This window comes from Bombina bombina, chromosome 6 (assembly GCF_027579735.1).
Source record: "Bombina bombina isolate aBomBom1 chromosome 6, aBomBom1.pri, whole genome shotgun sequence".
Classification (NCBI taxonomy): Eukaryota; Metazoa; Chordata; class Amphibia; order Anura; family Bombinatoridae; genus Bombina; species Bombina bombina.
The window spans coordinates 795188625-795203513 of NC_069504.1; the positions used below are offsets into that span (position 1 = coordinate 795188625).

A 14889-nucleotide genomic window follows, 5' to 3' on the forward strand; every position below is an offset into this window, starting at 1 on the left:
CAACCCTGTAAGAACTTAAACCACAACTCCCATACCTGACTGTATGACCTCCAAGTTCCCAGAGCTACCGCTCCCCTCACCATGTTCAGCCTGCTACGAATGCTCTCTCCCATAGCGACTCTGGACATTGTTCCCCAAACTCCTCCGCCAGGCACCAAAACGATCCCACTGCAAACGGGAAAGAGCATCAGCCACATTGTTCTCCTTACCTGGCACATGTACAGCACGAAAAAGAACATTACATTTTAAACATTTCAAGACAAACAAACGCAATAAATGAACTACCAGCAAGGAAGAAGCCAACAGGCGGTTAAGAGCCGACACCACACCCATGTTATCCGAATGAAAAATAACTCTCTTATCCATCAATATGTGCGGCCATACTTCCAAAGCCACTACCAATGGGAACAACTCCAGGTATACCAGATTTTTTGTCAACTCTTCCTATACCCAAAGTTCTGGCCATTGTCCCACACACCACTTACCCTGCAGATAGGTCCCAAATCCTGTTGCTCCCACCGCATCTGTATACAAATAGAGCTCTGCCTCTGCCAACACCACTTCTTAAACCAATGCCTTCCCATCAAATTCTTTTAAAAACTGTTTCCAAATCACCAGGTCTTCCTTGAGTTCTGCCCTAAGCCGTATCCTATGAGACGGTTCTTTTGCTCCTGCCGTCGCTAGAGACAGCTTTCTCATGAAGATCCTTCCCACCGGGATAATCTTACACACAAAATTGTACTTGCTAATTAAGGACTGCAGCTCTTTCAACCTGAGCTTTGGCTTCCCCAATGCACTCTCAATTGCCGCAAGTAGATCTCCCACTTTATCTGCCGGTGGACTACACTCCATCCGGATCGTATCAAGTTGAATCCCCAAAAAACTCAGGCATGTGGAGGGGCCCATCATCTTTTCCGCCGCCTCCAGAATCCCAAATCTGTCTGCCACCTGCATGAACGTCCTCATCAGCTGTTCACAATCCCTGGACCCCTCCGGGCCCTGGACAAAAAATCATCTAAATAGTGAACGACTGAGTCCACCCCAGACAGTTGTCGAACTACCCACTTCACAAACAAGCTGAATTTCTCGAAATATGCACAGGAGATAGAGCAGCCCATCGGCAAACAGGTCTATGAAATACGACCCGTCAAAAAACAACCCAGCAAGTGATGACACCGTGGGTGTACTGGCAACAACATAAAGGCTGCCTCCACATCTACTTTTGCGATTCTTGCACCCAACCCCGCCGCTCGAACTAGATCTACTGCCCTGTCAAATGATGCATATCAGACTGCTGCCATCTCTGGATCAATCCCATCATTGCCCGAACCCCCTTTTGGGTAAGATAAGTGATGGATCATCCTAAATTTCCCCACTACCATTTTTGGCACAACACCCGAAGGGGAATGTCATGCATATACCTTTAAGGAGATCACCTGGTTACATCCTGCCTATAAAGCCTCACCTTTCCCATAATTCATTGCTTGGTGATTTGAATCCTGGCTAGTTAACACTAGCTGCTCTTTTGCCCAGCCGTTCCTGAATTGAGGATTATCCTTTTGTGTCTTTTTCTCTCCTTGCGGATACAACAACTTATAACTTGCTAATACTGTGAGTATCGTGGGACTTCCACTCAGAAGGCTAATTTAAAACAAACTGCATAATTTTACAAATAAGTGTAATAACGAGCTACTGGGATCATTCTAATCTTGTTGCACTGTTACCTGTCTAACGTCATTAAAGCCAACCCCCTGGTTCAGCTTCACGGCTTCAGTTGCCGCTACCACTGTTGTTTCAGTCTCACTATTTTCTTTCAGTGTAGAACCGGATCTACTTTTCTGTGTTTGCGGTCACGCAGCCCGCTCCCTTCACTCTCTCTCAGACCAGCATTGGAGCATAACGTTCCTCTCAATCCCTCTTGATCCGATCAAGTCTTCAAGTAATTAAATATTAGTAAAAGTAAGTACCGGTCTTACAGTTATTCCTTGCAGTCTGGTATATATATATATATACAATTGTATTGGACTTAAGTATATGTGTACACATTGGTTTAACAGTAATAGAAATCCTTTCCACTCATACTTAACTATACAGTGTATCTTACCTTTGTAACAATTGTTGCTGTTGACTAGTGTGTTGCCAGAAGTGATTAATCGCCTAATTCATAAAACACTTCTAAAACCCTATTTATATATTAACTGCTTGCTTCGCAATTCTGGATTATTTCAGTGATATTTCAGAGCTGAATCAAGCTACAAAAAACATAACAAGAAGGCATGGATATGTTATGTTAATTATGTTTCCTTGTATCTCTCCTCTGCAAAAATAGATCCAATACTGCTGTTTAGCATTACAAGGAAACCCTCAAATTATCCATCGGGATCTCCCAAAATGGACCTGCCATCCTCCACAACGCCACTTCCTTCCCCAATTTACTCCTTACCACCTCTGGGAACAACCTTGCCGATTTTAGAGTCCCCTTTGCCCTAAAACCCTCTTTCTCGTCAAACGGTATCCAAAACCCCAAACTAAAACCAGTAAGCAACAGCTCTGCATCCATCCTTCCTCTCTTCCCCCTAGCGTACTGTCTTAACCATGGTACCATCTCTGCGACCTTCACTGGGGTCCGTTCCCTTTGCAACCACGTCCCCTGGCTTAGCCGACACCCTCCCCCTCTTAAAGCATTTCGAGAAGGCGTGCGCTCCCCTACAACCTGAGCATTCGTGCTTATACTTACATGCCCCCCCCCGAATCTACACTGTCCATCATTGAACTGGAAGCATAAGCCTTTTCTGAGTGCCACCACTGCTGTTGATCTGGCCCCTCCGCCGCTTGCTCCAACTGAGGCACGAAAGGACTGCCCGCCTCTGAGCGGAGTCATCATCTCCAGCCAGATACCCATGTCCCGATCATCCCACTTCATGTCCGGCCTCACTGCTATCCTCTGGCGGAACTGTTCGTCGTACCTCCACCACGCCATCCCTCCGTACGTCCGATACGCAGCCGATAATAATAATAATAATGGCGATCCTTGATCTGGGAACTTTTCCGCTGTCACACTGGCTAAGATACAAAATGCCTGTGACCAATTCCCAAATGTTTTCGGCATATTTTTGTATCTTTTCTTGCGCTCTTCCTCCTCCTTCTTTCCTTGCTCCCCTTTTGGGTCTTCTTTTATCTCCACAAACTGCTCCAGGGGAAGTAGCGAGAAAATCTCCAAGAATTCCCGCTTCCAAATCTTCTCCTTAGTTTCTTAAGTTAAATGTATGCCCAGCGGCCCAATCGTGCACAAACATGGTCTACTCATCGCAACTTCCGCCACTTCAATGGATCCTCCCACAGTGTTCGCCACCATACTCCCTGGCGCGCCTTACGCTCCCACCTGCTGACTCTAAACACCTGTTACACCCCCTCCGCTGCCATGCTTTTCTACCTGCTCTACCAAGTCCTTCAACCCCTTTAACAATGTTGCCACCCCGATAGAGCCTTGACCCACATTGTTCGTGTTACAAACAGAGGATACTGCAGCCACCCCAGCTACCTCACCTGTGCTGATAGGCGCCGTAACTGGTCCCGTGCTGCTGGCTTCCTGGCTCCTGCATCCTTCCACTACCAGCCTCCTAGTCCTTTCAGCCGACCACCTCTGCCCTCTCCCTGTGTCTTCTCCATGCCGACCTGATGACCTCGCCCTGGGCTTTGATCTCCCCTTGTTGGTGTTGCTATCTCTCCTAGGCGACCTTTCCAACCTGCCCCATGTGGGCGAAGCTTGCGGAACCCTCCTTCTCCTGTTATCCACTGGGGCTCGGGACCTGCCCCGCCGTCTCTCCACTCTGGCCCCGCTATCTCTACGGCTTCCATATCTGCAGCTGTGTCTTGGTCCAGCCTGCGAAGAGAACATATTTTCAAGGCCAGTCCTACCAGACCACCCTGATCCAGTCCTGCCTCCGCTGACCCCAGTCCATTGTCCCCCGCCTCCTTCTTGACTAGGACCTCTCCCTTCTCTCTCACCACCAGTGGCACCAGGGGACATAATTTGTAACAGCTGGGCCAACATACTCATGTCGCCTACCTGGTCCACCGCTACTGCTCCTGATTCCTCAGCGGCTCCTTGCTGTTCATCCTCAAACTCGTTAAAAGAGTCTCCCAAGAAATTCATGTCCATGTCCATTTTATTTTACTCCAGCTCCCTTAAAGGCGACCCCTGCCCAACAGGTCTGCCATCACTGCTCCCGGCTATAACTCTGTTTTCTGATGAAGCTGGGGAGGTATGCAAACACAATCTCCATTAATTACCCCACATTTGATCCATATAACCCACGCCCCCCCAGGACACCATAACCCGGGCAAAAGAAGGAAGGGGGGGAAGAGGGGCAGCCACAAACCGGCAACTTTTTATTTTGGGTACCTGCTACTCCTTTGCCTATAGGGAGGCATCCACAACCCACTCCTTCTAACCTCTCCCTTACCCCAGGCTTGGATGACTGGTCAGCCTGTGCTTTCAAGGCCCTCCCCACCGACCTCCCCCACACCCCACCACCTCCCATCACCTAACATGCGATGCGCCTTACCGGTCCCTACCCCTTTGTTTGCCCACCTTCCCTGGGGCCAAATTGTGCTTATCCCGCACCCCTCCGCACTTCTTTTTTTTTTAACCCACTTCATGCTTGTCTGCACGCACCATCCTAACTACTTCTGGGGCCACTTCGTGCTTATCCCTCACGCCCTTTAAAACCCAGTATGCCCTCCTTTTTTTACTTTTTTACTTATTTAGGCCTCTGCCCGCCCCCCCCCCCCTCTGAACCCTCCGTGGCCCTGCAGCTTTCGCTACCCTTCCCCCCACCCTGACCGACTAGCGCTCCCCTGGCCCCATCCTTCTCCCCCAGTCCCCGCTCGTAGGCCCCCAGACCCTTCCCACATTACCTCTCATTACACCACCACACTGCCCTGCTTACCACCACACTGCCCCCACTCCAGGCCTCTACATACCTGCCACCGCAGCCCTTGTCCTCCGTCCTCTGCCTCCCGACCGCCGGGTGATGACATCAGTCCTCCGGCCGCCATCGGCCATCTCCTCAGCTCTCGTCGCCTCCTCCGCTGCTCCCGGCCTCTGCCGCTGTATTCTGTTCTCTCAGGCGGCTCCATCCCTTCCGCCTTAAGCTGCTTGCTAACCCAGTCTGTGCCCCTGGCTTGAGCAAGGGCCATGACTGCTGCCAACAGGTCCTCAAGAGCTGCCATGCTGCAAGGTATGTGGCAGAAAAACAAGCTTCTTTTCCCACAGACCTTGCAGACTAATTTCGGCGCTCTTTACAGGACCCTCCCCTAACTTAAATAACACTCCTAAGGCCCCTCCTACCTTAAACTCCTAGCCACTCCAAATCTTCCTTCAGACCTACACTAGGGTCAAATGCCCCTCTTGAGTAGGCACTCTTCCAGGGCTCCCTTTCACCCTTAATCATGCTCATTCACATACGGTGGTGGTATTGTATAAGAATTTTTGTAGAATGGGTAATGACATGGTTAATGAGAAGGGTTTATAGGAAGAAATGAACACACATGGTTGTGCATTTCTTAAGGAGACAGGGATATTATAAGGTGCTCATGATATTGATACAAATTCCTAAAGATGTATATATGTAAGAAAACCCAAGGCTTATTCTTGCACTCCTTTATAGATTTTTTTATCTGTTTGTATCTTTTTTACTTCATATTTTACCATATATTACTTAAAGGGGCATGAAACCCAAAAAATTTCTTTCATGATTTTAAACAACTTTCCAATTTACTTATGAACTTTACTTCATTCTCTTCTTGGTATCCTTTGTTTAAGGAACAGCAATGCACTACTGGAAAAACCAATGAAAAGAGCATTTCTGTGTATTCGCCAATCAGCTGCCTGCTCCCAGACATGCATTGCTGCTCCTCAGTCTACCTATGTATGCTTTTCAACTAAGGATTCCAAAAGAATGAAACAAATTAGTAATTTGAAAAGTTGTTTAAAAGTGCATGCCCTGTCTGAATCATGAAAAAAAAAATATTTTGGGTTTCATTTCCCTTTAAACAAACCATCAAGATCTTCTACTTTATTTAAATCTCATCCATCAGTGAAAATAAATATTATAATAAGGTAGTGTTTTACCATTTGTTCATATGTATGCACTCATTGTAATGAGGCGGCTTATAATTCTTGAAGTGCTCTAATATGTCCTCTCAGACCAAAGTTCCTCACCTAAATGTTTGACAAGTTTGCAGTTGTGGTATACCTTATATTATTGTATGATGTTATAGTGTTTTATTTAATTTATTTAATCATGAGGTATTTTTTTTACCATTTATTCGTATGTATGACTATGCACTTATGTTGTAATGAGGAGGCTTATTCTTAGATCGCTCCCATATTGTCCTCTCAGATCAAACTTGTCAAACTTATCAATGAGGAATTTTTAAGTTGAAATGTATATCATACTGCATTTATGCTGATTTCATAGTTTGTCTCAGGTAGCCAAAAAGTCACTTCTCTTATACTTATTTAAAACTGGGTCTCCTCTACTGTAAGATTGATACTCTCTAAATGTATTTTGCTGTGGCCTAATATGTTTTGACTTTAACAGCAACTATTGTGTCATTGTACAATGTTTAATATTATTGAATTTTGCTTAGAAACCTCTAGATGCTGTTAAAACATTCCATGATGCTAAAAGTGATGGGCTTTAAAGCCTTTAGGACAGCAGGGAACATCCTAAGGCCTCTATTTAACAAGGTCTGGCGGACCTTATCCGACAGTGTGGATCAGGTCCGCCAGACCTCGCTGAATACGGAGAGCAATACGCTCTCCGTATTCAGCTTTACACCAGCAGCTCACAAGAGCTGCTGATGCAACGCTGCCCCCAGCAGACTCGCGGCCAATGGGCCGCCAGCAGGGGGTGTCAATCAACCCGATCATACTCGATCGGGTTGATTTCCAGCGATGTCTGTCCGCCTGCTCAGAGCAGACGGACAGGTTATGGAGCAGCGGTCTTTGTGACCGCTGCTGCATAACTGCTGTTTTTGGCGAGTCTGAAGACTCGCCAGAAACACAGGCCGTCAAGCTCCTTTCGGAGCTTGATAGATAGGCCCCTAAATGTTGTAGTGTCCTGCTCCCCTCCTTGGATTACCTTCATTGGATCTTACTTGGGGATGTGCCTAGAAATTCAGGCAGTCCCTCACGAGCCAATCAGGGCTGTTTTGAGTCAACATATATAGCGGTCCTTTTTTACATCAAGGTGGAAACTGTTTTTTTTTAAGTTTTACCTTTGAGATTGGGGATGCAATAACAATGACTAGGTGTGCCTAGAACTTCCTAGACTCATCACTGCCAATCACCAGTAAAAGAAAACAATAGAATACATTAAAATTTAAAACACTGTTACACACAATACAGGTGTCCACCCCCAGATTTCATACATTTCAAGCAGGGTTGCCAAATGTCCAGTATTTAACTGGACAATCCATTATTTCAATTGGCTGTAGAATAAAATATATTTAAAAAAAAATACTGGGCACCTAATTCATGAGGTCCAGCCTGAGACATGAGTTTGGAATACAGTGCTATTAGTCATTTGTCCTTATTGGTTCTCAGATTAAATATATGAGGGCTTTAGGCAATGGGGATAGATCTCTGATCATGACCCTGGTATTTTTGTGGAAGAGAGCTTGCAAACATAAGTACAATTAATATTTTTATTTAACTTTCCTATTGGATCTATTAATTTATATTTACTTTTCTAACTCTGCTCTCTCTATACAGCTCCACTACCCCACTGAAGTTCAGTTCCTGCAGTCTCAAGAATTATGAGCAGTTTCAAATGACACAAATGCCTATGTGTATGAGAGATGTTCCCCAGCTAAGCTCTATCCAGGCCCCACCTGTGTGTGGCAATATGTTTACCGAACAGGGGGAAGATTGTGACTGTGGAACAGCTGCGGTAATTGTCTCTTCTTTTCATGTGTTCATGGATATCTTTACCAAGACTGTCTCAGACTAACAAGTCAAATATGGCTGAGCTTCAGTCAGCATTTAATCTTAAAGGGACAAACAACCCAATTTTTTTCTTTCATGATTCATACAGTGCGCTGGTTTTCAAACATCTCCTCAGGCCTCCCCAACAGGCCAGATTTCAGGATTACCTTGGATAAAAGCGGGTAAAATAACCATGTTTATTAATCAGCGGATTATTTCACCTGTGCTCGAGTTCAGATATACTCAAAATGTGGCCTATTAGGGAGGCCTGGGTACAGGTTTGAAAACCAGTGATATAGAACATACAATTATAAGGAAGGATTTTGTTCTCTTGGCATCCTTTTTTGAAAAGCAGGTAGGTATGCTCAGGGGCATGCACATGTCTGGAGCACTATATGGAAGCAGTTTTTTCAAGAATGATTTTTTTTACATTGTGGAAACATTGATGACATCCAATGTTCAAAAGCATTCTTGCAAAACTGATCCCATATAGTTCCCCAAACCCATTCATGCCACCTACCTAGGTATTCTCTTTAACAAAGAATATCACAAGAACAACATGACAATTTAATAATAGAAGCGAATGTGACACTTTATTTAAATTGTACGTTCTTTCTGAATAACTAAAAATAAAAATGGGTTTCATGTCCCTTTAAAATTGTAAAAAAAAAGTGCCACACCAGAAACTTATATATTAATTTGAAGTACAAACGAAGAGCTGGCAGAACTTTGGAAAGGATATGATACCACTGGGGACTAGGGTTGCCACCTTTTTTGAATAAAATAAATGAGACTAAGGAATGAACAAATTTCATGTATGAAATCGTCAAATTATACAGTAGTTACTGGAAAAAAAACAACACTTTATTTTACAATTTGATACAGTTTGGTACAACAAAATTCTTCATACAAATCATCTTCATTCACACAGTCTAACTTAAAGGGACATACTCACATAAATCACTTGAAACTGATGCAGTATAACTGTAAAAAGCTGACAGGAAAATATCACCTGAGCATCTCTATTTAAAAAAAGAAAATATTTTACCTCACAACTTCCTCAGCTCAGCAGAGTAAGTTCTGTGTAAAAAGTTATAATTCAGCTGCTGCCCAGCTGCAGGTAAAAAAAATAAAAAAAATAAGGAAGAAATGAACAGCAGCCAATCAGCATCAGCAGTGCTGAGGTCATAAACTCTTTTACTGTGATCTCATGAGATTTCACTTAACTCTCATGAGATTTCATAGTAAGCTTTCTTAAACTGAATAGGGAAATAAGATGAGTGTGCACGTAAACTCACTCCCTTAGCTGTCCCGGGACAGACATACTGATTTGCTGCTTAGAAGTGGTTTACAAATGGGATGTGGCTACTGAGGAATTTTTGAGGTAAAATATCTTTCTTTTTTACATAGAGATGGTCAGGTGATATTTTCTAGTCAGCTTTTTACAGCTATGCTGCATCACTTTCAAGTGTTTCAAGATTTAGGTATCATGGCCCTTTAATACATTAAACAACTTTCTGCAGATCCGTAAATTCCATTTCTCATTACATTAAACTGTCAAAAACATCAAAAATTTTAACTAAATAAGGGAACAATAGTACAATATTAAATATGTTTGAAATTAAGATATTACATGTACAAACTAAGGAAGAAAAATGTCCTAAGAGTGTATGTATATATATGTGTGTGTATATATATATATATATATATATATATATATATATATATTGATATATAAAAAAACATTTAATTATATTTTATTTAATTATGTGTCCCAGTATCCCACAAAAAAGAGTACACCCCTCACATTTTTGTAAATATTTTATTATATCTTTTCATGTGACAACACTGAAGAAATGACACTTTGCTACAATGTAAAGTAGTAAGCGTACAGCCTGTATAACAGTGTAAATTTGATGTCCCCTCAAAATAACTCAACATACAGCCATTAATGTCTAAAGCTGTTGGCAACAAAAGTGAATACACCCCTAAGTGGAAATGTCCAAATTGGGCCCAAAGTGTCAATATTTTATGTGGCCACCATCATTTTCTAGCACTGCCTTAACCCTCTTGGGCATGGAGTTCACCAGAGCTTCACAGGTTGCCACTGGAGTCCTCTTCCACTCCTCTATGACGACATCACGGAGCTGGTTGATGTTAGAGACCTTGCGCTACCCCACATTCCGTTTGAGGATGCCCCACAGATGTTCAATAGTGTTTAGGTCTGGAGACATGCTTGGCTAGTCCATCACCTTTACCCTCAGTGTTTGGGGTCGTTATCATGTTGGAATACTGCCCTGCAGCCCAGTCTCCAAAGGGAGGGAATCATGCTCTGCTTCAGTATGTCACAGTACATGTTGGCATTCATGGTTCCCTCAATGAACTGTAGCTCCCCAGTGCCGGCAGCACTCATGCAGGCACAGACCATGACACTCCCACCACCATGCTTGACTGTAGGCAAGACACACTTGTCTTTGTACTCCTCACCTGGTTGCCGCCACACGCTTGACACCATCTGAACCAAATAAGTTTATCTTGGTCTCATCGGACAACAGGACATGTTTCCAGTAATCCATGTCCTTAGTCTGCTTGTCTTCAGAAAACTGTTTGCGGGCTTTCTTGTGCATCCTCTTTAGAAGAGGCTTCCTTCTGGGATGACAGCCATGCAGACCAGTTTGATGCAGTATGCGGCGTATGGTCTGAGCACTGACAGGCTGACCCCTCATCCCTTCAACCTCTGCAGCAATGCTGGCAGCACTCATATGTCTATTTCCCAAAGACAACCTCTGGATATGACGCTGAACACGTGCACTTAACTTCTTTGGTGGAACCTGTCCTGTGAAACTGCTGTATGGTCTTGCCCACCATGCTGCAGCTCAGTTTCAGGGTCTTGGCAATCTTCTTATACCCTAGGCCATCTTTATCTAGAGCAACAATTCTTTTTTTCAGATCCTCAGAGAGTTCTTTGCCATGAGGTGCCATGTTGAACTTCCAGTGACCAGTATGAGAGAGTGTGAGAGCGATAACACCAAATTTAACACACCTGCTCCCCATTCACACCCGAGACCTTGTAACACTAACGAGTCACATGACACCAGGGAGGGAAAATTGCTAATTGGGCCCAATTTGGACATTTCCACTTAGGAGTGTACTCAATTTTGTTGCCAACGGTTTAAACATTAATGGCTGTGTGTTGAGTTATTTGGAGGGGACAGCAAATTTACACTGGTATACAGGCTGTACACTCACTACTTTACATTGTAGCAAAGTGTCATTTCTTTATTGTTGTCACATGAAAAGATATAATAAAATATTTACAAAAATGTAAGGGGTGTACTCACTTTTGTGGGATACTGTATATATATCCCTGGAAATAATGGAGGGTTGGCAACCATACTGGGGGCTGCTGATAATGTAATCCAGAGCTAGAAGTAGCTTCTGTAATCCAGGATTTTCCTTTAAATATATTGTCTTAATTAAAGAAATCCAAACATAACACAAATTTATTTTAACCCTTTAAGGACACAGCTTTCAGTTTGCTCAATTGTTTTATGACGGAAAAATTCCGTCATATGTCCTTAAGAGGTTAAATATTTTAAAAACACACCCAATGACCCTCCGTCACACACATCCACACAAACACATATTCACACAAATATATATATAAATGCAGCAGAGGTAAAGCACTCCAGGTAGAAGGTTATAAGGTTTATTGCACCTGTAGTGCCCAGGGTGCGCTCCAAATAGTAATACAGTATCAGGAAAAAGAAGACACTCACTGGGCAGTGAGTGCCTTCTTTTTCCTGATACTATATATATATATATATATATATATATATATATATATATATATATATATATATACTCACCCCCACACACACATATATATACATACTATATATCAGCAATTAATTACTGGTTCAGATAGAGCATACTATTTAAAAAAAACATTCTAATTTACTTCTATTATCAAATTGTCTTTGTTCTTTTGGTATCTTTTGTTGAAAAGCAGATATGTAAACTCAGGAGCTTGAATGTGTCTACAGCACTATATGGCAGCATTTTTGAAAGAATGTTATCCATTTGCCAGATCACTAGAGGGCAGCACTATTCCCTGCCGCGTAGTGCTCCAGATGCCTACCTATGTATCTCTTCAACAAAAAATATCATGGGAACAAAGCAAATTTGATAATAGAAGTCAATTGGAAACTTTCTTAAAATTGTATGTTCTGTCTGAATCACAACATGTTGTGTTTCATATCATATACATTTAACTTACATGGAAAATTTTTGTTGACCAATATACAAAAGAAATGCAAACATATCCATTTGAAAGTATATGATTTTAATACAGAGGACTTTGTTTTACAGGAATGCACAAATACATGTTGTGACGCTGCCACCTGCAAACTTAAAGCAACTGCCAAGTGTGCAGAGGGCGAATGCTGTAAAGCTTGTCAGGTGAGTGCGCAACCTGCTGTCATGCGCCGTATACAATACCTTCATCACATGGTGCCATTCTGCAGTCTGCCTTCTACACAAGTAACAGAGACATGAATGTCAGAATTAAAATGATTAAGGTAGAATGTACAATTTAAAAAAGAAACTTGACTTTTTGTCTATCAAAGTGAACTATTTCTCTTTGTATTCGTTGTTGAAGCTTAGCTTCTTTCCATGGGCGCAGTGATCTAAAGATCTCTGTTCTGGCGAGATTATCTAAGAAGTCTTGTTAGTACTGCGAGGTCCCACAAAGAGTTTTAGAAATGCAAATTTTAGCTTGGGAACTGTTTATGTTACTATGCAGGTTTCTGGATGTGAAGAAATTACATCTATATTAGAATATAAGGGCTCAAAGATTTGACATGATATCTCTCTATACTGAATAGTTTTTGATCATCGGGCCCCATAAGAGCATACTAAGCTGCCTCAGAAGCATGTGTGTGTATCGAGTCCTAGGGGCCGATTTACCATTGCCCGAATGGTGCCTAATGCACCTGTTTCCGTGCGAGCCTTCAGGCTCGCCGGAAACAGGAGTTAAGAAGCAGTGGTCTTAAAACCGCTGCTCCTTAACTCGTACGCCTCCTCTGAGGCGGCGGACATCAATCCGCCCGATCCCATACAATCGGGTTGATTGACACCCCCTGCTAGTGGACAATTGGCTGCGAATCTACATGCACACCAGAACTGCTTGTGCAATGTTAAATGCAGACAGCGTATGCTGCCGGCATTCAGCGATGTGGGCGGACATGATCCGCTACAGCGGATCATGTCCGTCCGACAGATAATAAATCAGCCCCCTAGATAATAAATCAGCCCCCTAGAGTGTAGTAGCTTGATCTGGTAAACAAAGCTAATAAAGGAGATTGATCACAAACTGAGAGTTCATCTATCTTTGTTTAGGAGACAATCACGCATTGTGCAAAGTAATAGTAAGTGAAGGTAGTGCTGTACAGTGTTTATAAAAAGTCTACACATCCTTATGAAATTGCAAGTTTCTAAAATGTAAAGACAGAAATAACAACAATGTAAATGTCAGACTTTTTTCCATTTGTAATGTGATCTTCCAACCAACAAAAATTCAGAGAGACAAAAACAGTTCATAATTAGGAAGATTTTAAATAATAATAAAAAAAAACCTATAATATCCTGATTGCATAATCCTTGGAAGTATGAACACTAAAAGAGTATTATTGGCACTGTGAACATGTAGTTAGAGGAAAGCACTGAATACAATATTAAGGACCAGTGCTACCCTGTTAATTAACATTCAAAGAAAGCAAGGCAAAGATAGGGTTTGTAGCACTCACCCTCTAGCTATTATATAATATTAAAATTAAACTTTTAATTATTAATGAATAAAATATGTACAGGAGCAAAAACGCCTGTTACCACGTCCCACCACACAAACATTCATTCATATGGTTCCACACCTCCCTGTTTCCTGGCCGGTAACTGCATACACCAGCATCAGGTGACAAAGGTGTGAGAACCAGCAATTAACACAAACAAACGCGTTTCGGCTTTCTCAATGTAACTGTTATTTACTGAATATTGACAAACCGAGCCTTTCTTAGACTGACCTTAAATACCCTATGGTTAACATCACAGCCTATCGCATAACAAAACGTCACACCTCTCTAATCTGCTCCTAATTGGTTCTCTGCATAAGATATTAAGAGTAAAGATGTGCAATTAGCACTGACAATTTTTTTTCCTATATGTACTTATACAATCATTTGCAAGTACGATACTTCATTTGAATAATATCACTCATACATATGCAATTACTTTGCTTGGTAAGCCTAGCACCTATTGAATTACGGAAAACACACACTCCCACCCGGGAACTAATGGCAGAGAGGAGGGCGTATTAGTGTGCCGATCAACCTATTAGGAGCAGATTAGAGAGGTGTGACGTTTTGTTATGCGATAGGCTGTGATGTTAACCATAGGGTATTTAAGGTCAGTCTAAGAAAGGCTCGGTTTGTCAATATTCAGTAAATAACAGTTACATTGAGAAAGGCGTTTTATACGCCGATACGCGTTTGTGTTAATTACTGGTTCTCACACCTTTGTCACCTGATGCCGGTGTATGCAGTTACTGGCCAGGAAACAGGGAGGTGTGGAACCATATGAATGAATGTTTGTGTGGTGGGACGTTGTAACAGGCGTTTTTGTTCCTGTACCTATTTTATTCATTAATAATTAAAAGTTAAATTTTAATATTATATAATAGCTAGAGGGTGAGTGCTACAAACCCTATCTTTGCCTTGCTTTCTTTAAGTAGGTTTTTTCTTTGAATGATAATCCTTGGAAGATCACATTACAGATAGAAACATTCTGACATTTACATTGTTGTTATTTCTGTCTTTACATTTAAAAAACCTGCAATT

The 14889-nt window shown here is 42.4% G+C and overlaps 1 protein-coding gene across 1 annotated transcript in view; it reads left to right on the forward strand.

The window, feature by feature from the left end:
* The window catches only part of LOC128664630 (zinc metalloproteinase-disintegrin-like batroxstatin-2), a 109865-nt gene that overhangs the window by 57937 nt on the left and 37039 nt on the right, over positions 1–14889 (forward strand). Inside the window, exons 12-13 of the mRNA XM_053719445.1 lie at positions 7784–7961; positions 12368–12457. Coding sequence (XP_053575420.1) covers positions 7784–7961; positions 12368–12457 — 268 coding nt within the window. The remainder of the gene's footprint in view (positions 1–7783; positions 7962–12367; positions 12458–14889) is intronic.